The sequence below is a fragment of the Branchiostoma floridae genome, chromosome 7 (assembly GCF_000003815.2).
Source record: "Branchiostoma floridae strain S238N-H82 chromosome 7, Bfl_VNyyK, whole genome shotgun sequence".
Taxonomy (NCBI): domain Eukaryota; kingdom Metazoa; phylum Chordata; class Leptocardii; order Amphioxiformes; family Branchiostomatidae; genus Branchiostoma; species Branchiostoma floridae.
The window spans coordinates 422,265-445,225 of record NC_049985.1 but is presented as its reverse complement, the minus strand read 5'-3'; the positions used below and the strand labels follow the sequence as shown (position 1 = coordinate 445,225).

The following is a 22,961-nucleotide window of genomic DNA, read 5'->3' as shown; positions in this document are numbered from 1 at the left end:
TTCAGAGCTGTCTTTTGCAACATAACCCATAGAGATATGAATTATTACACATACAAAATTTCATTTAGATCAGACAACTGGAAGTGGGTCAGGACCATTACTTATTGCACGCCCCTCGTATTGAATATTAACAAATTTCTTTACTCACAACCAAGATGTTTTTGTGACCGTCTGTCACCTTCCTCAGGGCAATACTGACTGGTTCACATCGTACTTGTTGCACTGTTACCATGATTGTTACTTGACAACATATACATCATACACTCCTAAATATATGTTTGGTACCGCATCATAAACACTGCATTCACTATGAAATCAATGTGTACTATTATTTGCTTAACATTTAGGACCGCAATGCAAATGTTGCATTAATTATCAATGTAATGTTACAGTATAATTATTATGTTTACTTTACGTTTTGGACTGCACTGTATTAAGGCTGCATTAACTATCTAGTAGACATTGTACGTAAAATGTATATATTTTGTAGAAGGTGACAGACGGTCGCCAAAACGTCTGAGCGGTGACTTCATCTTTTTGTTGTATGTAAAGATTTTCTAATGGCTAGAGGTCGTTGAACCCCATCTGGTTGTTGAACCCCACCTGGAAACTATTCTCTTGCAGGTACAGGCCTGACATGTCTATGATGTACAATGTAAAAACCTTGATATCCTCCAGATTGTCTGTTTGGATTTTAGTGGTCCACTGTTTGTTTGTTTGTTTGTTTGTTGACATGCCGGCTGGAGCAGGGAAGAAGGGCCTTACTCACAATAATCCTTCTCCTGTATGTCTTCAATCTGGACCTGGAGTTCCTTAAAGGAGGGCCTTCTCATCGGGTCCTGGGGCAAGAAAACAGGACAAAAATGTATGATTTTGTAAATAGTTTCATCAGGTTGGAAAATTTATTATCTCCACATGTGTGTGTATGACTGCCTGTTCTTAATATAGATGAGTTATTTATTTACAGAACATTTTGGCCCTCTCATGTAACATCCATGCTGTAGGAAGACTTAACAGTACTTTTGAGTTACCATTTTGACTTTATTTCGGAAGTTTAGATGAAATTTCCACAGTTCAAAATCTCAACCAGCACATGTTGCCCCCCTCCCACCCTAGCGCATGTACGGAGGGTTCTGGCCTACTTCAGTCATTTTGTTATTAGTTGCTCGCGTTTTACCTTCCTGCGCTGGAAACGTGCCACAAAGGATAAACAACAGACTCTTCATCAGGCGGTTTTCCGAGGAGGATTTACTCATTCAAGTGAACTGAAACACCGACCGACTCAAGAGAAGGAAAACTCAAAGAAACCCAGCCGGACTCTGGTGGCTGTGAGCAGAGTTGGTGTTAGAAAGGGCATTCAACCGTAAAAACCCCCGCTTCAAAACCATGTCAAGTCGTGTTCGATTTGCTGCCCCAGGCCAAGATGATGGATGGAGAGCAGCAGTTTAACCAAAACATCTTGGCGACACGTCCAACCCCTGCTACAGGGAAGAACGGACGCTAAACCGGACAGAGAGAGAGAGAGAGAGAGAACCCACCACACCTTTTGAAAAAGAGTAGGGGCATACCCCGGTGTGCGATGGTGCAAATCTTTCTGTCCAGCTAGAGTTGGTGATTCACTCCAAATCATCTGAATGGAGGCCTGGCAAACCTCTGTCTGGTATCAGTCTTACGGTGATCTACATCATTCACCCGGACTCCATGAAGTGACAGTCACTAATGGAGATTTGAATCAAACCACAAACAAAACTCACCTTCTCCCAGGTCTGTTTCATGACGAGGTAGACGGCATGTGTGTGTAATTGTGTGTCGAAGACAACAAGGCCAAAAGTTTTCAGTATCTTTTTCGGGGTAGGCAGCTCGTCGTGGGACAACACACTGTCACATTCATTGCCAGACTTGTAGATCATAATTGCACATGCTCACGGCACAAGACGAACATGATTCAACAACAATCTTGAATTTCTGTTGGTGACCTACAACTCATGTAAAAGTGTGAAGAACCGTTGCATAATAGCCAGGATCTACGACTGAATGGGCAAAATTGAAGGTACGCAGCCATTTTTCCCGCCATTTTTATATCTACGCTAGCAGTGAAGTGTTACGTCATAGCGTTTCTGACGGACAGAAGTTAAATGAAAATTCTTGACAGTATACGTCCGTTTTCTCACGACATTTTGTATGCTCATGCAGGTTTATGTTTTATGCATTTACTAACAGAAAAGGAAGGAGCATCAGAGGATGTATAAAGGTACATAGCGACAGTTAACTGTGTGTGTTTGTGTGTGTCTGTTTCTGGATATCCCTCAACAAGAACCACCTAAGGCCCGCAGAAAGATAAAAAAAGCAGTTCACATCCAGTTGGAAGACGGTACCAAGCTGAACTGTAACGATGGCTGGAAGCTGTCCTACTTACCCTTACTCCGCAAGGAGGCGGGGTGAGGGGCAGAAGATCCACGCAAGTCTCGACCTAGTTCTCGCAACTCTTGCGAGAACTGAGACACTCCATGGTCAAGATGAACTGCTAGTCATCGAAAATTTGGAGCTTTGTGTGTTTACCTTTCAAAAGTAGTCACTGATTAATCCTATTATAGTATTAAATAATAAATTTAGTATTTGTTTTGTCCCCTACCTTCTCCCAGGTCTGTTTCATGATGCGATAGACGGCATGAGGACACCTCTGTGGTCGGTCCAGGTGTTTCCCGTGCGTCACCTGTCTCACCACGTCGGTCGTGTTCAGGTTCGGGTAGGGGGTCTTGCCAAGGGTGAACACCTCCCACATCAGGATACCTGATGAGGCAAGAGGGAGAAGATGGCCTAGCTGTGTCTTCCTTCAAACTTGTTTAAGAGGAAGCTACTCTTTAACAGTTTTGATTGTAACAAGAAGGACAGATTCATTGTATACACAGGCTCAATATATAACACTAGTTCACCTTCATCCATTGGGTGACCTATATCCGATGCTTTTAGGAACATGGTATTTGGAGATATTAAGTCCACAGACGTTGGTTTCAAATTGCAATATTTCCAGGACATTGCAGTTTAAAACTACCACATGTTGACGTGATATGCCCCCAAAGCCTGTTTTTAAACGGATATAGGTCACCCAATGGAGATAGGTCAACCAGCGTTAATGTTCCACTCAAAGCTGATATACAAAATTTAAAAATAACGCTTATGGGAAATTTATGAATCAGATGAAGGCAAAGTTATGAGACATAATTATGATATGAAAATGAATAATGATTGTTTGAGAAAATGATGAGGCAAACCTTATAAGATGCACTGTTAGAGGAGTCTTTAGTTAGTAGCATGAAGAGAAGAATGATACATTATCAGGTATTATAAAGTTGAACACTGTTATATTACTTCATAACCTCATGACCTCAATGAAAAGTGGCCTGCAGGCCGATTTGAGCTTTCTTGAATGAATAAAGGTTCAAACAAATATCATTTAACTGAAATTTTACAAAATCAGAAAGAAACTTAACAAATGCTGACATAATTGATAATGAAAATCAGGGCTGAACATATGACATAGACTATAATTTTTTATCCAAGACCCAACAAATTAATTTGGTGTGGCCAACCTTACTAAGTAGATTGCTAATTTCAACCCTTTACCACATGCCTATCCATTGAAGGTTGTTCTGAAGATCTGAAGTGAAAGTGAAGTGAAAGTTCTTACCAAAAGCCCAGATGTCCGACTTGCTGCTGAAGCGAGAGAACTCGAGGACCTCCGGGGATGCCCATTTGATGGGAAACTTGCTGCCTGTTGAACTGGTGTATTCGTCATCCAACACATACCTGCGACAAAAATTTGTGCCTGCTTAAAAATCACCAAAATGCACTTTCTGTTACATTTTCTTTCTGTTACATTTTCTGACTTAAAACTTTCAAATACAAACTTGAGAAATTCCACATTGTCAAATACCTGTAGACACGCGGCGGCTGTAACGCTAGTTCATCTTTATCCGTGGAGTAACCTATATTCCGTTATTTTCAAACCAGAGGTATTTAGAGATATCGAGTGGACTGACAGTGGTTTCAAAGTGCAATATTTCTAAAATACAGCTTGTTTAGCAATCTAAAACAATTGTCCGCTGCATTGACACCCCTAAATACTCTGTCTTTTTAAAATAACGGATGTAGGTTACCCCGCGGATAAAGGTGAACTAGCGTTAGAAGGCAGGTGGTCACTATAGACAGGATTCTTTTAATGCTGTGGTCCATGGAAAAATAATCTATGGGGTTAACGCTGGTTCACCTTTATCCAGGTAGGGTATATCCATTGTTTTTAAAAACGGTATGTATTCAAAATTGTCAAGTCGACAGTGGTTTCAAACTGCAATGTTTTGAAAATATCACGATTTTAAAACAACCATCTCTCGACTTGATATCCCTGAAAACCCTGCTTTCAAAAACAACGGATAAAGGTAAACCACCGAATAAAGGTGAACCAGCGTTACCAGAAAGCGGTCGCAAAGACTTTTTATGTAAAGTTAGTAATTTTCTGCACTTTCGCAAAAATGTTGGCTTAAGTTTCTAGTTTTGTATTATTAACGATTATGATCACTTTTGACTCACCTTGACAGCCCAAAGTCGGACACCTTCACGATGTTGTGTTCTCCAACTAAACAGTTCCTGGCAGCCTGTGCAAATAAAATTGTTTTTCTTAAGAGAATGCTTCCCCCAAAAGAATTGACCTTTATAAATTTTCCCAAATTTCCAGTGTTTTACTGCTTGTGGGCATACATGTACTAAAACCACATTACAAAAATCCTTCTTTTTTTTTTTAAATTTATGATGTCAATGAAGAAACATCAATTGTGCCAAAAATACATGTATATGACTCCCTTGCAAACCATGGAGGGACTTATAAACGAATTACCATGGACCATAGTCCTCTTTTCACCCACAGTAAGTACAATCATTATGGTCTGAAGATGGACTTGCCTAAATTGGTGTTAAGACCTTATTGATAGTCCACTAAAACTAACACCAACAGTTCTCAAACGTGGCAAAATGGGGTAGACTTACTGCAGGAGTAACTCCCCCTCTGACACAAGTAAGTCCACTTTCAGCCTACATTCATCCTCTTTTAGGTCCAAGGTTTACATTATGAATAAATACATAAACAGATAAACAAATAAAGCATTTCACCAGATCTCTGTGGATGAACTTGTTCCTCTCTAGGTACTCCATCCCGCAGCACACCTGATGACACATGTCAATCAAAGGGCTCCTGTCCTCCGCTAGTTCTCGCCCCTTCGTCCGCAGGTAGCTGGACAGGTTACCTGTAACAACAGGTGAGATATAGAACACCTGGTGACACATGTCAATCACATGTACTCTGCTAGTTCTTGCCCCTTTGTCCGCAGGTAACTCGACAGGTTACCTGGAACAACAGGTGAGATATAGAACACCAGGCCTAGTGACAAATGTCAATCAAAGGGCTTCTGTCCTCCGCTAGTTCACGCCCCTTCGTACGCAGGTAGCTCAACAGAATACCTGGAACAACAGGTGAGATACAGAACACCTGGTGACACGTCATTCAATCTGTTAAATAATTCTGATGCTCAGAAAAAGTTGCCAACAGCAGCTCGGTGATTTTTTCCAATGGCATGTTTTCCCTACCTTTTATATTGTGGAAAGAAAGTATCACTCACCATTGCACATGTACTCTGTGACTATCTGGATGGGTCTCTCCTTAAAGCAGACTCCATACAGCTGGACCAGGTTTGGGTGCTGCAGCTTCCTGGAAGCAATTCAACAAGACTGCATGTTTCTCTGGTATTTCAAAGTAAAAATTTCAGCTGACAGGACAAGATGAAAACATGAAAGAGAGGAACACCTAGATCTGACTGTATCAATCTATACTCAGAGTTCCCTAATGTATTAGATTTTTAAATTTACGTTATTGCATATACATTGTGTGTAGAGACATATGTGTTAAGTAGAGTGCACAAAATTGTGTGATACAATTTCTGTTTTCAGTTGAGAACATGTTCATAATAATTATTGATTGGTGATATGTACAACAAGGCACAAAAATTCAGGCCCCAGCTTCAATATCTAATTATCAATTTGCCATGGCATTGGAATGATTGATGAAACAACAATAAATCCAAACCGATCCTTACGTCATGGTCTTGGCCTCCTGTATGAAGTCGTCCTCACACATGCTTCCCTCCCGCATGGTCTTCACTGCCACCAGCATCCGCCCCTGGAATGGGTGGACGTGTTAATGTGTTACTCTGAACTTTTTCAAATATGCAATCATTGAACTTTCCTGTACATACATACATGAAGTTTGGAGATGTTGTGAGTTGTTGGAATAGTCCATTTTTGCAATGGGGTGATATCATATCACTGTCCTTTTTTGCAGGTTGATTTTTTGAGCCAAGGAATGTTAGCGTACAAACTTTAGGGTATCAAGTATTTGTGATGCAACCAGCATCCGCCCCTGGAATGGGTGTACGTGTTTATGTGTTACTCTGAACTTTTTCAAACACAGTCCAACCTGTATTAGCAGCCACCTTTGCACAGCGGCCACCTGGCCATTGCGGTGACACTTTTTGTTGGTCCCATGGATTTTTCCCATTGACCTGATTGTAGCTTTTGCATGTATTACGATAATCTCATTAGAAATCAGTTTTTCAAGGTCTCAGTCCAGTCCTTTTAAGTCATGGAATAGTGCATTCTACGAACTTTGTTTGGAATCTTGATAATGTCAAAACCTAACTTGTACGCTGGCATGCCAGTGCAAATACCGGCAAATCATGCAAATCCACAAATAGTTTGATCGGAAACATAATCCTTAGAACCTAAAAAGTTGTACGGTTCTCTTGTAGTCTCTACCAGACTCCGGGTCGCTGGAAAACCGTAGAAATGGAACAAATAGAGGAGTAAGCCGGCCAGAGGAGTGTAGCCGGCCAGGGAACAGTACGCGACCTACAGTTCTCTCAACATTGTTGCCCTACCTGGAACTTCCCGAGCCGCACCACCCCGAACTGCACTTTTTCTACACAGGAGGCCATCCCAAAGGCCCCTTCTATTATATAGTGGCCACATTTGACCAGTCTCTTAATTGACAGTCAATTTGTCTGCAATCATTGAACTGTAACTTTCCTGTGCATACCCGCTGGAAGAATTGTTGTGAGTTGAATAGTTCGGGTGATTTATATCATTGTCCATCTTTGCAGGTTGATTTTTTGAGCTGGAATGTTAGAGTACCAACTTCAGGGCATTAAATATTTGTGCTAGTATGGAGTTAAGTACATTGTGCCATCATAGTACAAACTTCAACTGGTATGTACAGGGCTACTAACATCCATTGGCATAATACCGGTCGGTTTACTGCAATTTCTCAAGCAATGCTAATTTGGCAAATGATCAACGCATCATTTTCTCCAGTTACATGTTGCTGTTACAGCTTACCTTTGCCACTTCTTCTGTGTAAATTATTTTGTCTCTCTGGTCCTGCTAAAAACATAATATCGTAATTGGAACACACCGCAGAATTGCACGGAGAACGGGCGCGTGGTTGGAAGGGGGTGCACTATACCGGTCGAACGAAACACGGCACAATTAACTGCCGCTATGTACCTTTATACATCCTCCGTTGTTCCTTTCTTTCCTGTTAGTAGTTGCACAAAACAAATATCTGCATGAGCATACAAAAAGTCATGAGAAAATGGGCGTATACTGACAAGAATTTTCATTTAATTTTGATCCGTCACAACCGCTATGACGTAAAACTTTACTGCTGGCCGTAGCATTAAAAATGGCGGGAAAATGGCGGCGTACGTTCAATTTGACCCATTCAGCCGTAGATCCGGGCGATAATGCAACGGTTCCTCACACTTTTACACGAGTTGTAGGTCACCAAAAGAAATTCAAGATTGCTGTTGAATCATGCTCGTCTTGTGCCGTGAGCACATGTGATTATTATCTACAAATCTGGCGATGAACGTGACAGTGTGTTTGTCCCACGACGAGCTCGCCTGCCCCGAAAATGACCTGAAAACTTTTGGCCTTGTTGTCTTCGAATGCATTGTTATCGATGCTTTGTAAATTATGTATTGGACACCTAGATGTCTGAAGTGTGCATACCTCAGAAATAACTATTGTTGCATGTGTAGATCTCTTTAAGTTCCACTATTTTTAATCGACCGGTATAAGGCTTATGACCGGTATTATGCCAATGCATGTTAGCTATTCAAACGTGCAAAATTTTCTCATGTTGCCCTACCTGGAACTTCCCGAGCCTCACCACCCCGAACTGCCCGCTGCCCAGCGGCTTCATCAGGGTCAGCTCAGTCGAGGAGATCTCCCACTTATCTGCAATCAACCAATCAATACATAAACTAATCAATCGATCAATCAATCAACCAATCAATCAATCAATCAGCTTCATCAGGGTCAGCTCAGTCGAGGAGATCTCCCACTTATCTGGAATCAATCAATCAATACATCAATCAATCAATCAATCAGCCTACCAACCAATCAATTGATAAATCAAAGTTCTGTAGACAAGAACTCTCACTTTTCTAGTTCTAACCAATCAAACAGACCAATCAAGCAACCAACAAAACAAGGAACCAGCCAACCAACCAACACATCAACACAACAACCAACCAAAACGCCAACCAACCAACCAACCAACCAACCAATCAATCTGTAGTCAACTGAATCAAGTGTTTATGGTGTAATTTGTTCTGCTCAAAAGCGAACTAAGGAACTGCAGGCTGACCTTGACTGAAGCCCAAGGTCGCAGGTGCGTATCCCGTAAGGGCTGCCGGCGGCAATCGTAACCTCGTCACAAGGCCTGGAGAACAATCATCCAAAAAATATATTAAATTTTGTTGCTCTTACTTTGCATTACTATCCACAGTGAAGTTTGTAAAAATCAGCTCAGCGGGTTTCTAAATTAAAGAAAATAATGCAGCACTAGAAGATCAGTGAGGTACATGTACACACAGTTTCAGAGAGTGAGTGAGTGTAGTAAGTAAGGTTTAAGTTTTCCTCCCAGCCCCATATGCATTAGCCTGTCAGTGAGTATCAACCTCCATAGTGACCGCTGGCTCAAGACTTTTGCTTGCTAACCATGGATAGCAAGTGAAAGTCGTGAGCCAGCGGTTACTACGGAGGATGATACTCAGGCTACATATGCATGTTTTCATCTTACTGGATTTTGACTTGAAAATGTCATAGAAGCAAAGAAACTAATTTGTATGGTCTTGATATCAAACCGTGGCATGACTAAGAAAAGACATATTACCACACTCTTTTAAAGAGTGATGAATCTGTACCTCCTCCATTATGCTGATGATAGTTGATGAGTTCGGGGATGGTCGGAAAAGTGTATTTCTCCGACAGAAAGTACTTGGAGTCCCGCGGGTTCTGCTTGATGTGGTAGTGCCGAACAGTCGTCTGAGGACTGCAGTTAGAGACAAATCATTTGTTAGTCTTATTGAAGTTTTTCAACTGTAGTACAACACAAATTATTCTCACCTCGAATTTTCAGTCGCTCTTCCGTCGACCTTCTTCAGGAGTGACGATTCAGTTACTCTGATCACGTGACTTGGAGACACGTGATTCGAGTAACGAATCATAAATGCCCTGCAGACGATATCGGCCCCCGTCTCTGTTGAGTGTCGGCTGATGTGTTCTTATGTAGATGGCCTCCTTTACCCCCCTCGCAAAGTAATCCGATTCGGTGTCCAATATTTGTACTTTGTCCAAGCTGATGAAATGTCCCGGTGACTCAATATGAATGTGTTGTGATACCTCCGACGAGGTCGAACTCTTTCTCCTGTGCTCCAAGAACCTAGTCTTGAGCGAGCGCTCAGTTTCCCCAATGTATGATTCTTGGCAGGGACCACGGGTATTTCTTCCCTGACACAGGATGTGGTATATCACGCCACACTTATCCTCCTTCTTTGTTTTGTCTTTTGGTGCCACCAGTGACTGTCGTAGGGTTCGCGTAGGTCTAAAACAGGTTTGTACGTTGTGGCTCGCGAAAATCCTACGGAGGTCTTCCGAGACGCCCTTCACATAGGGCAGGACGACAAACCCTCTGTTGTTCTGGCGCGTGGCAGGGTTCGGGTTGTGGTCACAGGGAACAGTGGACCTGGGTGCCGTGGCTTTGTTTATAGCCCAAGACGGGTATCCACACTGCTTAAGTGCTTGTGTTATGTGTAATGTTTCTTTTTGTCTGTTGAGCGAGGGGGGTAAAGGAGGCCATCTACATAAGAACACATCAGCCGACACTCAACAGAGACGGGGGCCGATATCGCCTGCCAGGCATTTATGATTCGTTACTCGAATCACGTGTCTCCAAGTCACGTGATCAGAGTAACTGAATCATCACTCCTGAAGAAGGTCGACGGAGGAGCGACTGAAAATTCGAGGTGAGAATAATTTGTGTTGTACTACAGTTGAAAAACTTCTGATATGTATTCTATCAACACAGATGAGCTTTCATGCTAACATTTGTTAGTCTGTCTGTCATTTTATTAAACCTTAAACCTTGGACCTTAAAGAGGATGAATGTAGACTGAAGGTGGACTTACTTGTGCCAGGGGCGGGAGTTACTCCCACAGTAAGTCCACGCCATTTTGCCATGTTTGAAAACTGTTGGTGTTAGTTTTAGTGGACTATTATCTGGAGTGCATTTACACCAATTTAGGCAGTAAGTCCATCTTCAGTCCTCCCTGAGTTAAGTCCATTTTCAGACGATTGGACTTACAGTGAGTGAAAAGAGGACTATGGTCCATAGTACATTGTATTATGAAATTGCAAACCAGCTATACTTCTAGTACAAAATTTTAAAAATCAGGTCAGAGATATGACAATTTTGTTATCTGTATAGAACAGACCTAAGCAAAACTTTATGCAAACCATTAAGTAAAGACGCCAAAAATTCCTTTGAAATCCAAATTGTCTTCAGCTTGACTTTGGCTTAGCTTTGTTTTCTTTGGAATCCAAATTGTCTTACAACCTTTCCTATTGGACATCTGAAATTGTCTTCATTCATAGTTAGAGTATAAAAGACCTGTTTCTTGCAGATCACTTCAGTGTCACTGACGAAGGAAAGTGGATTCTTTCCGAAACGTCTGACCGTTTCAAAACCATATCCAGTTGCTTGAGTAACTATTTTTGGCGTATCTTATTACCTGGATGTCTAACCTACACCGACGTATTAAGACGTTTCAGCTGTATATCTATTGCACGAAATGCTTTCTTAAGGTTAAATGCAAAACTGAAACTGGGCAAAATTTTTGCATGCAATTTGTAAAAATTTGTAAATAATGTATTTTTTTAATCAGTAGCATTTATTACACGTGTCAGGAATGCATAAATTGCACATTCAGAATATTCTAACGTGCAAATCTTGAAAACAGCATGCAAATTGCACACTGCAGGTTTAAGACTTTATCTCTGATTTGTACTTATTCGCGAACTTTTCCATCCTTACGTTTTGCAGAGCACAGTCACAGTCAGGGTACCCGGGCTTGCCGTGGAGTCTCGGACCAGGAAGCAGCCTTCTCTGTCCTGCCAAGTGGAAGACAAAAATTATGTCCTTCAAAGCAAAGTCCATTTACATGCACTGTATATCTCATCTAATCTATGACTGCACTACCGCTAAAGCAACGGCAATTGCTCAGCCTCAGGACTTTTAAGAAGTTCATTGAGAATTAGAACTTGATCTGGCTGATGCTCCGTAGTCTGGACTTTAATATTGGATAATTTTATTATGTATTGTATATGTGCTATGTGTACTTTGTACTTTTATGTCCAGGATTACCTGAAAAGCAGGCCGATTTACGGCCTGAGATGTAATTACTGGTAAAATAAATAAAGTGAAAGTGAATTGCTTTCGTCTATTTGACTGTTGGGATATACATTTGTACCACAGAAGATCTGGCAACCATTTACCAGGTTCCCTTTTTTAGGTTTCAAAGAGTGTCATACCTGTTGATCATATTATCCTACCACCTTTTCCACTGTCTACCCTTCTTTCTTTCTCCCTGGCTCAATGCTAGCCCCAATAAATCTGACACGTGACCATATCACTTCAGTTTTCCTATAAAGCTTCTAACCATTAGTTAGGAGGTTTTTGTATGGACCAACGTTCTGTATGACTCTAGTTCACACTTCAGCATTTGAGATATGCTCTCGGTATGTGATCTCAGAATCCTATGTACATGTATCATCTACATGTACATCGTACATTAACACTAGTTCACCTTTATCCGTGGGGTAACCTATATCCGTTGTCTGAAAGGTACTAAGGAATCAAATCGAGCAGTGGTCTCAAACTGCAATATTTTGAATTTATTATAATTTGAAACCACCGTCCGTCGACTTGATATCCCTAACTACATTTGTTTTTTCTAAACAACGGATATAGGTTACCCCACAGATAAAGGCAAACTAGCGTTATATCAATGAATAACAAAAATGCAGGAATAAGTAAGATTCTGACCTCCTGTTTTAGTAAAGCTTCAGCTCTCTGTCTGGACATGTCTTTACAGTACCACCTATCAGAGACAGAACAACAGGATCATTGTGAAGAATATTTCTCGCCATTAGATATGGGAAATCATTGAACAACAGCATCACAGCCAACAATTCTAAGATACTGTAACAATTAAGGGTTAATGACCCGCCCCGAGGTGTATATGGTGTCATAACGCCTGGTCCTTTGCTATAAGTATAACCACCGAATAAAACCACTGATGTGAGCGAAGCCATTCCCCTTTGCAGTCTGTACTTATATTCTCTCTGCTCTGGCATATGTTTCGCTCCTTTTTATTGGCCAATACCTGCATATACCTTACTTTCTTGTGTGTATCGCTACTTTTGATTGGTCAAAATGAATTTGCATCAACACTGGTGCCGGTGTCCATGCAAATCGACACCGGTGCCGGTGTCGATTCATTCTGACCAATCAGAGGAGCGATACACACCTGCCTGGCCTGAATCTATGTGTTACGGCGTCACAACCAACGTGGAACGGGGCCTTCTGATTGGTCCGCGGTGCCTGGCTATATGATAATCAAATGAATGTTAAAGCTTCAACTGTTCACAATTACAGTGGCTTTATTTCCTTTTTTGCTGTGATCTCTTTTCTTTCCTTTGTTGATTCAACATATACATAATGGTAGTCTGAATGGCATTGTAATGCACAACAGACACATAACCTACTCGGTAAGCATGATGTACATAAAACAATATATAGAATAGTGTGCAACGTCCCTAATATTAAGTACCCATCAATACAAACTACGTGTCTATAGCCTTAATGTACAGATTGATAGCTGTATGCAGGAAAGAGTTCTGAAGTCTTCTAGTTTGAGTTTGAGTTTATTGTGATACCCTTTAGCTCATTGAGCTAATCTTGCTCATAAAAAAACACAGTGTGAAAAGCAGACACCACGAAGTTTCATTTAACTGATTGATAATGTCTGATCTGTTAAAATTTAGACCTGCTCAAAATGCTGGGGTTGACTCTCTCATTTGAATTTTGTTATGCTCCACTTTTTCACAGACCTAGAGTTGACTGTTAGACAAATTAAGAGCGACACCTATCAGCTTGCAAACAAACTGCACTTCATTATGATAAATATATCACTGGAATGTAAGCGTTCGAGGTCGTATTCACATAATTTCATATTCTGCACACAGGTTTACATAGTTGTGACCAAAGATTGTATGCACACTTTGTTCTGGATATGTGGTGCTATACACAGAGTTACTGTTAAATAGTACTCACCCTTCTCCTATGAGACCCTTCTCAGTCTTCTCCTGGACATAGTTGCTGGGAATGAATCCTTGAACCCTGAAATATAGGGAAAAAATACAGGTTTGAAAACACTACAGTACAGTGCAAGGAGGTTTACACTCCACCATCTCTGCTGAGTGACAATTGGTGTGTTCGATCATAATCACACAAAAAACATACAAACAAGCAAACAAACAAACAAACATAAAAAGCTGAGACTGAACTCTCTTTGTTGTGTGATAGTGTGTCTAATCATTATCAAACAAACAACATACAAACAAACAAACAAACAAACAAACAGGCAAACAAACAAAGGTTCAGGTTGACGCTTCCTTGTCGAGTGATAGGTTGTGTGTTTGATAAGTTAAACATGGATACCTGATAGCCAAACATGCTCCTTGCCTTTGTTCAGCTGAAAATCTGCTGGCTGGGATGTCTCATACACAACAAACAAACAAAACAAACAAATAAACAAAGGTTGAGACTAACCCTTCCCTGTTGAGAGCCTTCTACCAGTGAGTCCTGGAGTCGTCTGTGGTTGTGTACTCCTCCCCTTTCTTAAGCTGCATGTCTCCCTCGTAACCATACACACAACAAACAAGTAAACAAACAAACAAGCTTGAGACTAACCCTTCCCTGTTGAGTGCCTTCCACCAGTGAGTCCTGGAGTCGTCTGTAATTGTGTACTCTTCGCCCTTCTTTAGCTGCATGTCTCCTTCGTAACCATGCACACAAATAAACAAACAAACAAACAAACAAGCAAACAAAGGCAGAGACTAACCCTTCCCTGTTGGGAGCCTTCCACCAGTGAGTTCTGGAGTCATCTGTGATGGTGTACTCTTCCCCTTTCTTAAGCTGCAGGTCTCCCTCGTAACCATACACACAACAAACAAACAAACAAACAAACAAACAAACACAGGTTGAGACTGACCCTTCCCTGTTGAGTGCCTTCCACCAGTGAGTCCTGGAGTCGTCTGTGATTGTGTACTCCTCCCCTTTCTTTAGCTGCATGTCTCCCTCGTAACCATACACACAACAAACAAACAAACAAACAAACAAACAAACACAGGTTGAGACTGACCCTTCCCTGTTGAGTGCCTTCCACCAGTGAGTCTTGGAGTTGTCTGTGATTGTGTACTCCTTCCCTTTCTTAAGTTGCAGGTCTCCCTCGTAACCATACACACAACAAACAAACAAACAAACAAACAAACAAACACAGGTTGAGACTGACCCTTCCCTGTTGAGTGCCTTCCACCAGTGAGTCCTGGAGTCGTCTGTGATTGTGTACTCCTCCCCTTTCTTTAGCTGCATGTCTCCCTCGTAACCATACACACAACAAACAAACAAACAAACAAACAAACAAACACAGGTTGAGACTGACCCTTCCCTGTTGAGTGCCTTCCACCAGTGAGTCCTGGAGTCGTCTGTGATTGTGTACTCCTCCCCTTTCTTTAGCTGCATGTCTCCCTCGTATCCATACACACAACAAACAAACAAACAAACAAACAAACAAACACAGGTTGAGACTGACCCTTCCCTGTTGAGTGCCTTCCACCAGTGAGTCCTGGAGTCGTCTGTGATTGTGTACTCCTCCCCTTTCTTTAGCAACAAGTCTCCTTAGTAACCATACACACAACAAACAAACAAACAAACAAATAAACAAAGGTAGAGACTGACCCTTCCCTGTTGAGAGCCTTCCACCAGTGAGTCCTGGAGTCATCTGTGATTGTGTACTCTTCGCCTTTCTTTAGCTGCAGGTCCCCCTCGTAACCATACACAACAAACAAAACAAACAAACAAAAAAAGGCAGAGACTGACCCTTCCCTGTTGAGTGCCTTCCACCAGTGAGTCCTGGAGTCATCTGTGATTGTGTACTCCTCCCCTTTCTTAAGCTGCAGGTCTCCCTTGTAACCATACACACAACAAACAAACAAACAAACAAACAAAGGCAGAGACTAACCCTTCCCTGTTGAGTGCCTTCCACCAGTGAGTCCTGGAGTCATCTGTGATTGTGTACTCCTCCCCTTTCTTTAGCTGCATGTCTCCCTCGTAACCATAAACACAACAAACAAACAAACAAACAAACAAGCTTGAGACTAACCCTTCCCTGTTGAGAGCTTTCTACCAGTGAGTCCTGGAGTCGTCTGTGATTGTGTACTCTTCGCCCTTCTTTAGCTGCAGGTCTCCTTGGTAACCATACACACAACAAACAAACAAACAAACAAACAAACAAACAAAGGTTGAGACTAACCCTTCTCTGTTGAATGCCTTCCACCAGTGAGTCCTGGAGTCGTCTGTAATTGTGTATTCTTCACCCTTCTTTAGCTGCATGTCTCCCTCGTAACCATACACACAACAAACAAACAAACAAATAAACAAACACAGGTTGAGACTGACCCTTCCCTGTTGAGAGCCTTCCACCAGTAAGTCCTGGAGTCGTCTGTGATTGTGTACTCCTCCCCTTTCTTTAGCTGCATGTCTCCCTCGTAACCATACACACAACAAACAAACAAACAAACAAACAAACAAACAAACAAAGGTTGAGACTGGCCCTTCTCTGTTGAGAGCCTTCCACCAGTGAGTCCTGGAGTCGTCTGTAATCGTGTACTCCTCCCCTTTCTTTAGCTGCAGGTCTCCCGGCTGGGACGGTTCATACTCATATACGGCCACTACCACTTTGGCGGCCGGAGGGGGGGCAGGAAGCTGAAGAAATATGGGGTTTGAGATAATTGTTAAGCTTACTTTCTGGTCCCTCTTTATTTAGGGATATATGACAAATAAACACACTGACTCATGATCACACATACTGAGTACCATGTGTGTATTCACTGATTAAGAATCTCTACATTCCAGGCCAGACTGTTCCAATTGTCCGGGGAGGGGGGAACTAGGTTATTCTAATCTAAGTAATCTAACAATAATGAGCTCACTTCTTTACAACTCTAGATTCTTTTGCATTTGTCTGATGTATAAAAAGATCTGACAGTAGCATGTTAAAGATAGTATCAAAAGCTGGTAAAGGAGGCTATAGCCAACACAGGACTCTGTGTACATCGGCAACCAAATATGGAAAATGCAACCCTAAGCTGGCTATTTACTCCTTTGCCTGCTTGGAGATGAAGTCAAGTGAGGAAATTGGCATAAAGTGCCTTTCTCAAGGGCACAATGTGAGGAACTGTCAGGTTATCAAATTCAGGAACCTCCATGTATCTGAGTTAACAACAGTAGTCATATTCAACAACACTAAATCATACTCAGCCTTCCCCTTCAATCAATCAATCAATGCAACCTTATATCCTTAGACGATCCAGTCAAGCTAGCTGAACTCACCAGTGAGGGCTGTGTGTACTTGTAGTACCTGTACCTGTTCCTGTACGCAAACATGGCTGAACTCCAAGCAGAATGAATATTCTGACTGAAAACGTTTGTGCTCACACGACCCTTAACACTGGGAGCACAATGTCTGGGCCAAATAATTAATAAGTGTATTGTAACCTAATCATGCGATTAGGAAACCAGTTTTTCTGCTTTATTCTTGGCCCACTTTCATCTGCCCAACCCCACATTGAAAGGCTGCCTGGTAAGACCTTAAAAAACCTGATTCTCTCTTTGTTAAGAACACTACATTGCAGTGTATTCTTTTGTTCACGCTGACTAGTTCACATGAGAAAAGCCGTGTCAGATTGAAACAGGGTTGTGTTCAGGACATATCCCTTTGTCCAATGACGCAATTTGCATGTTGGAATGGATAAACTTAAAATTTCTCACCATCTATCCCAAAATTCTGAACTGTATGACATGTCTGGCACTGATGAAAATGTTTGTATTAGCTTAAAGGACAGAATACCAATAAAAGACAACAGCATGTGCTCCCAACAATAAAAGGGACAGGAGAAATTTAAAGCTGACTTAAGACACCCGTGGATTACTGGTATGGCATGTGTGAGTACTATGTTTTTTCTTCCTTTGTATGTTGTTTTTAAACAGTACAACTGTTGAAAGTACAATGAGAATGACTGTAAAACTGCAAGGAAACTCGCTGACCTCTGTGCCACTACACACAACATACGTGAGGGACCTGGGAGTCAATTTTTAGAAAACTTGCTAAAACCTGGGGATGATGGACCAAAAGAGATGAGCAGACCTCATATCACCTTTTCAGCATCTGTACCAATGGAGTATCTTATGTAAAGCCTAAACTTGGTTCTAACAAAACTCGGCTCCTTACCTGTCTTTTTGCGTGATCGGGTACTGGGGGTGGGGGGAGGCGCCTGTTCTTGAGTTTGTCTGGCAGTTGGTTCTGTGCAGTACTGCTCCCATCTGTGAGCCCAAGTAAGAACAGACAAGGCAACAACATCTTAAGTCTTGTTCCTCACATTTGCCTTAGTCTCAAGAAGAAAATTCAGGAATGCTAACCCAAAATGCTACTATTTGACACAAACTGTTTAGTCATCATTCCTAGTTCAATCAATCAATAATTAAATAATTAATAACCAATCAATCAATCTGTTTTGCCATCAAGAAATCAATCACTCTATTTGTTTGCGTCTTCATTTAGACTCAATATTGCTAAATTCTGCCATCTATCAACCAACCAACCGACCGATCAATTAATCCATTAATAAATCCAATAATCAATAATTGATAAATCAATCATGCTATCAATAAATGAACCGATTGATCATTAGTCTACAACTCAATCAATAAATGAATGAATGAATGAATGAATGAATGAATGAATGAATGAATTTAATAATCAATTAATAATTGATCATTACATCAATAAATGGACAGATTGATCATTAGTCTACAAATCAATGAATGAATGAATCAATCAATCAATCAATCATCACAAGTTTGTCCCTCACTCTGCGTGTCCGCAGGTGACCTCTGGCTGAAGGCCTGTTTACACCCGGGCGCCATCTTGTCGACCTGTCTACAGCACGACCACTGGCCGCTCTGCCAGATCCCGCAGTGGAACATTGGGAGGAGACCCTTGTTGTTCTTGCAAGCTATTAAAGAAAAATTCACAAATTTTTAGTGATGTCTTCTTAGTTATTATAGGTCACATGTATCTGCCATCCTTTGCCACGATTTTTTAAATCGAAGAAAGTATGGCTGTTTCTTGTTCTTTTCTGAGCTGTTGAGTTTTTGCCCTTGCCAAACTGGTCTGGAATGCCGCTTTAAGGCCGCATTATACGCTCCTCAACAGAGCATTTTCAGCCTTAACCCCGCACTAAGTTGTTTCCCACTGGACATTGCATTAATGCCGAGTTGAGGCCGGGCCCATTAATCATCACTTATCATCTGGGTCTTTCCCTGAGTGCAGGAGAGGCCAGTACCCCACCCCTGAAAGCTAGCTAGTGGGGGTGGTCACGCCACATTAACCCTCAGGAGTGCCACCCTTCCAAAACACATGTGCCTGAAATAGGATCTATTCCAGGTCTTTTCTTCTTCTTCTCTTCAAAGAGAATGAAACTATGTGTACTCTCAGAGAACAGATAGAAGACTGACCTTCCTGCATCAGACTGACCCACTCCTCCTGTTCTCTGGTGTCACTGGCCATGATATACAGGTTCAGCGAGTCCTCGTAACAAACCTGGAGGGTGAAAAGGAAAAATGACATTTGGTAATAAGCAGTGATATTTGCTTGACGTGTTGTATTATAACCAGGAAAGTTACGTTTAACTTTGGGTATAACACATATAGTTTTGTACAGTTCAAATAAAAGCTGTAAGATTTGATCCACTCACACTGAGGCGAGTTTCTAAATGTGCTCGAGGTGTGTCTCTTGTCAAATACAGAACTTCTGATCCAGTTTTATGTACCATCAGAGATGGATTGTATCCAACAGATGCTAGGTACTCATTTACACCTGAATAGAGCGAGGAATTAAGGGCACAACACTTGATAGGGATTTGAACCCAAAACCTTCAGATTCTAAACCACAATACCACTTGGCCTCTTTAAGATTATCAATGTCCTGGGTTTGAATCCTGATGGGACCTGATATTGTACTGTTCTATCAGAAAAAAAATTCAGGTGTTCATAAAACTGGCTGACATACCTGGAAGCAGTTGTCCTTGGGAAGCAGGCCATCGTCCACCTTTTCTATGACCTTGACAGCAGGCAGGGGTATTTCTCCTTTTAGCTTCCCACGTTTCTGTTCAGGAAGAGGGTACAAAGACTTAAATCAAGACAAACAACGCTATTGCATAGTAACAATTCATAGTAACTTAAAACAACAGATGTTTGTGTGTTTACTTGTTTAAGGGTTTGTTTTTTTGTGAAAATCTCTATGCAATCTGCTGCCTGCATGTAGTCTCAAAGGTGTAATGTAGCAAGTCTGGCATTACTCCGTTGCTATTTACACGGCAAATTCTCCGTAGAACATCATTTGCTTGTGTCTCAACTACCCAAACTTCTCAGCAAGGACAGTCGTTTTGCCACTTCCACAGAAGCAAATCACCCTTTCTTCTTCCACAACCCATGTCAAAGGAGGAAGTTCCATGCTGAAGGCTTCTTTCCTAGAACTACATTGTTATGGAACAAGCTTCCTCGTGATTGCTTCCCTGAGGGGTATAACCTTAATCTTTTTAATACCTTTGTTAATAGTACTACGCTTGCAAAACAGAAATATGCACAACAAAAGAAGACTTTTTCAAATATATAATGACATCAGTTAACTATGATTTGATAGAAGAACTCCGTAAGTTCGTCTTCACATGTTTTAAGAAGAGGGAGGAAGCATGTAGAAATATAGTCGTAAGTAGAACATAGAATAGCTTACTTATCAGACTCTTTGTATGCGTCTTACTGCATTTAGCCCTAGGAGGGCATGAATATGCAATAAACTTCATTGTCATTTAAGTCAAAGGTGTAACAAACATTTGTCATCCGACACAGTAATCTCAAACAATTGAGCTGCTCTTCAGGAGCCTTGTTTAGAGGTAAATCTGAAGTAAAGCAAAGTAGATTAAAAAAAGTTGGTTACATTCGTAGCCGTTCAGAGGCACATTTTAACTCATGGTGTCATATTCAAACTCAAGACCTTCCCTTCTGTCTTAAGACAACGCCTAGAAGTTTCCTGTCTTTGCTACACTTTGCTTCAACGGTGGCATCTCAGAGACTTGTGGATGTTAAATGGTGCTCTACATCAGACTAGCTGACTGCTGCCTACCTGTGTCAGGGATTCTAGTAGCAGCATAATCAAATAATGGATACTACTAGCAGCTAAGAACCAGGCTTGGGGTTCATAGTGTACTTGACACAGTGAGGTTCAATAGACTGCGCTGGTACAGCCACATCCAAAGAATGGAAGAGGAGAAGTGGCCCAGGAAGATCACAGAATTCAACGTAGAGGGGAAGAACCCTCGTGGTCGACCCCGAAAGAGATGGTTGGACAACATAAAGGAAGACATAGACTTTCTCAACCTACACAGTGTCAACCCAAGTGACAGAGGACGCTGGCGAGATGCCATCAGGCCCCCTCATCAACGTGCAAGCACGTCCAACCCCCACAGGATGGGGAACAACAGACGTTAAACCGAGGAGTGAGTGAGTGAGTGAGTGAGTACTACTTACACTCAGGTTTCCCTCGTAATACGACAATTTTTCCTTGGTGAGAACGAAGACGCGATCCTTGTAGTCTGGGATAGAGATCTTCCCCTTACCCAGGTTCCTCTTGGTCATCAGAGAAACCTGGAACAAAAGTTTATTTTCACTTTCATACATTTTTTACTTACATTTCTCTACTGCAAAAATCTATCTTTTTTTATTTATCTATTTTTTTAAAATTCTTTAGTGGGTTTTTCAAATAAACAAAAACAAAGAAAGTTGGGAAACCATCCAGCGAAATAACAACATGAAGAACGCAAATGATTTAAGTATAACCGTAACCATAATAGTACTGAACTTAGATTAAAAAAATACCATAACTGAGATCTCAAACCATAACTAAAAATTAATCTTAATTATATACTGGAATAAAAGGCAATTTATTGCATTATGAAAACCTGGAAACTGGAAGAATCCTGTTATTCATTTTGTTATAAGACTATATCTTTACGCATTCAAGCCTTTTCTAAAATTCTTAAAATTGTGGTGTTTTATAAAATGCCTACCTTGATTTCATCTTTGCTTTCCATAACTGCTCAACTTCGTCGGCTTTTGGAGTGGAACTGATGACGTGATGGCCGTGAGAAGTGGAAAAAACACTCAGTTCATAAATTCATAAATGCGTGTTCTCTTCGCTGTACGTAGAGGCCTGTGGTCTCTTTCTCTCTCTCCCTCTAATCTTGTAATTCTCTTGCAGGTGCTTCTGAAAAAGATTTTAGGAGAAACAATATCAATCAAAATGACTGAATGATGACAACAAATTTCAAAGCAATTAATTTACTGGGTATGTTATGCTAGTTCTCTATAGCATAATGATACTTACAATTATTGTTGTTAAACAGTTTCTCTGTCGACTCCACTGCACTATTAGGACTATATGTATCTTTGTCCAGACAACCAAAAGAAACACAACACCATCTAGCAGACAGTGATGATATTGCAAGTGTTTTTAAAGCTAGTGTTTCCAAATCCGAAGTTCATGAAATTGTGTCAATTTGAGTTAAGTAAAGTACGTGTATTAAAGCATAAATGTAATTTCTATAAGATAACCTTCTTGGTCTAAGCAAAGGATACCTGGAAAACTTAACACACTTCCCCGTAAAAGTCCAACTCCAACTCCAACAGAAAGTTTTGCCGATCTGCTTTGTTGTGTCTTACTTAACAAAGGAATAATTGGTGCAAACCGGGGGGGGGGGGGGGGGGTTGGGCAGTCTGGTGCACATTCCTGCTGGGTCTGATGGGTCAAAGTTCAGCTCGTTTGTGCATTTACAGCTTTTAGGGAAGTCTGGATATAATTCCTCTACATTTCTGATGATGATTAATTAAGACTGGAATTCTACGAGTTGAGTTTAAGTTTTATTTCTAGCTCCCCATAGAGTCTTTAACATTTTTCCCTGTTACCATAATTAACACAATTTTTCCGGCGAACGGCTACCTTGGTAGGCTGAAGGTTACGTAACAGAAGAATGTTTCAGGTCAAGTTGTTCCCCGTGTATCATGATCAGGGGTCTAGCCCGGATTTTATTTTAACGTAATGGGATTATGGCATGGT

At 41.2% G+C, this 22,961-nt stretch overlaps 1 protein-coding gene across 1 annotated transcript in view; it reads right to left on the bottom strand.

Moving 5' to 3' along the window:
* Positions 1-706: 706 nt before the first annotated feature.
* The window catches only part of LOC118419818 (tyrosine-protein kinase Tec-like), a 25,527-nt gene continuing 3,272 nt past the window's right edge, over positions 707-22,961 (bottom strand). Inside the window, exons 2-21 of the mRNA XM_035826423.1 lie at positions 21,916-22,112; positions 21,377-21,493; positions 19,860-19,955; positions 19,307-19,391; positions 18,661-18,804; positions 18,021-18,112; positions 16,344-16,495; positions 13,784-13,849; positions 12,494-12,548; positions 11,483-11,559; positions 9,315-9,442; positions 8,756-8,830; positions 8,255-8,343; positions 6,144-6,226; positions 5,670-5,758; positions 5,164-5,297; positions 4,588-4,652; positions 3,689-3,807; positions 2,633-2,790; positions 707-839 (exon numbers count right to left, since the gene is read on the bottom strand). Coding sequence (XP_035682316.1) covers positions 762-839; positions 2,633-2,790; positions 3,689-3,807; positions 4,588-4,652; positions 5,164-5,297; positions 5,670-5,758; positions 6,144-6,226; positions 8,255-8,343; positions 8,756-8,830; positions 9,315-9,442; positions 11,483-11,559; positions 12,494-12,548; positions 13,784-13,849; positions 16,344-16,495; positions 18,021-18,112; positions 18,661-18,804; positions 19,307-19,391; positions 19,860-19,955; positions 21,377-21,493; positions 21,916-21,939 — 1,926 coding nt within the window. The 5' untranslated portion in view covers positions 21,940-22,112 and the 3' untranslated portion in view covers positions 707-761. The remainder of the gene's footprint in view (positions 840-2,632; positions 2,791-3,688; positions 3,808-4,587; positions 4,653-5,163; positions 5,298-5,669; positions 5,759-6,143; positions 6,227-8,254; positions 8,344-8,755; positions 8,831-9,314; positions 9,443-11,482; positions 11,560-12,493; positions 12,549-13,783; positions 13,850-16,343; positions 16,496-18,020; positions 18,113-18,660; positions 18,805-19,306; positions 19,392-19,859; positions 19,956-21,376; positions 21,494-21,915; positions 22,113-22,961) is intronic.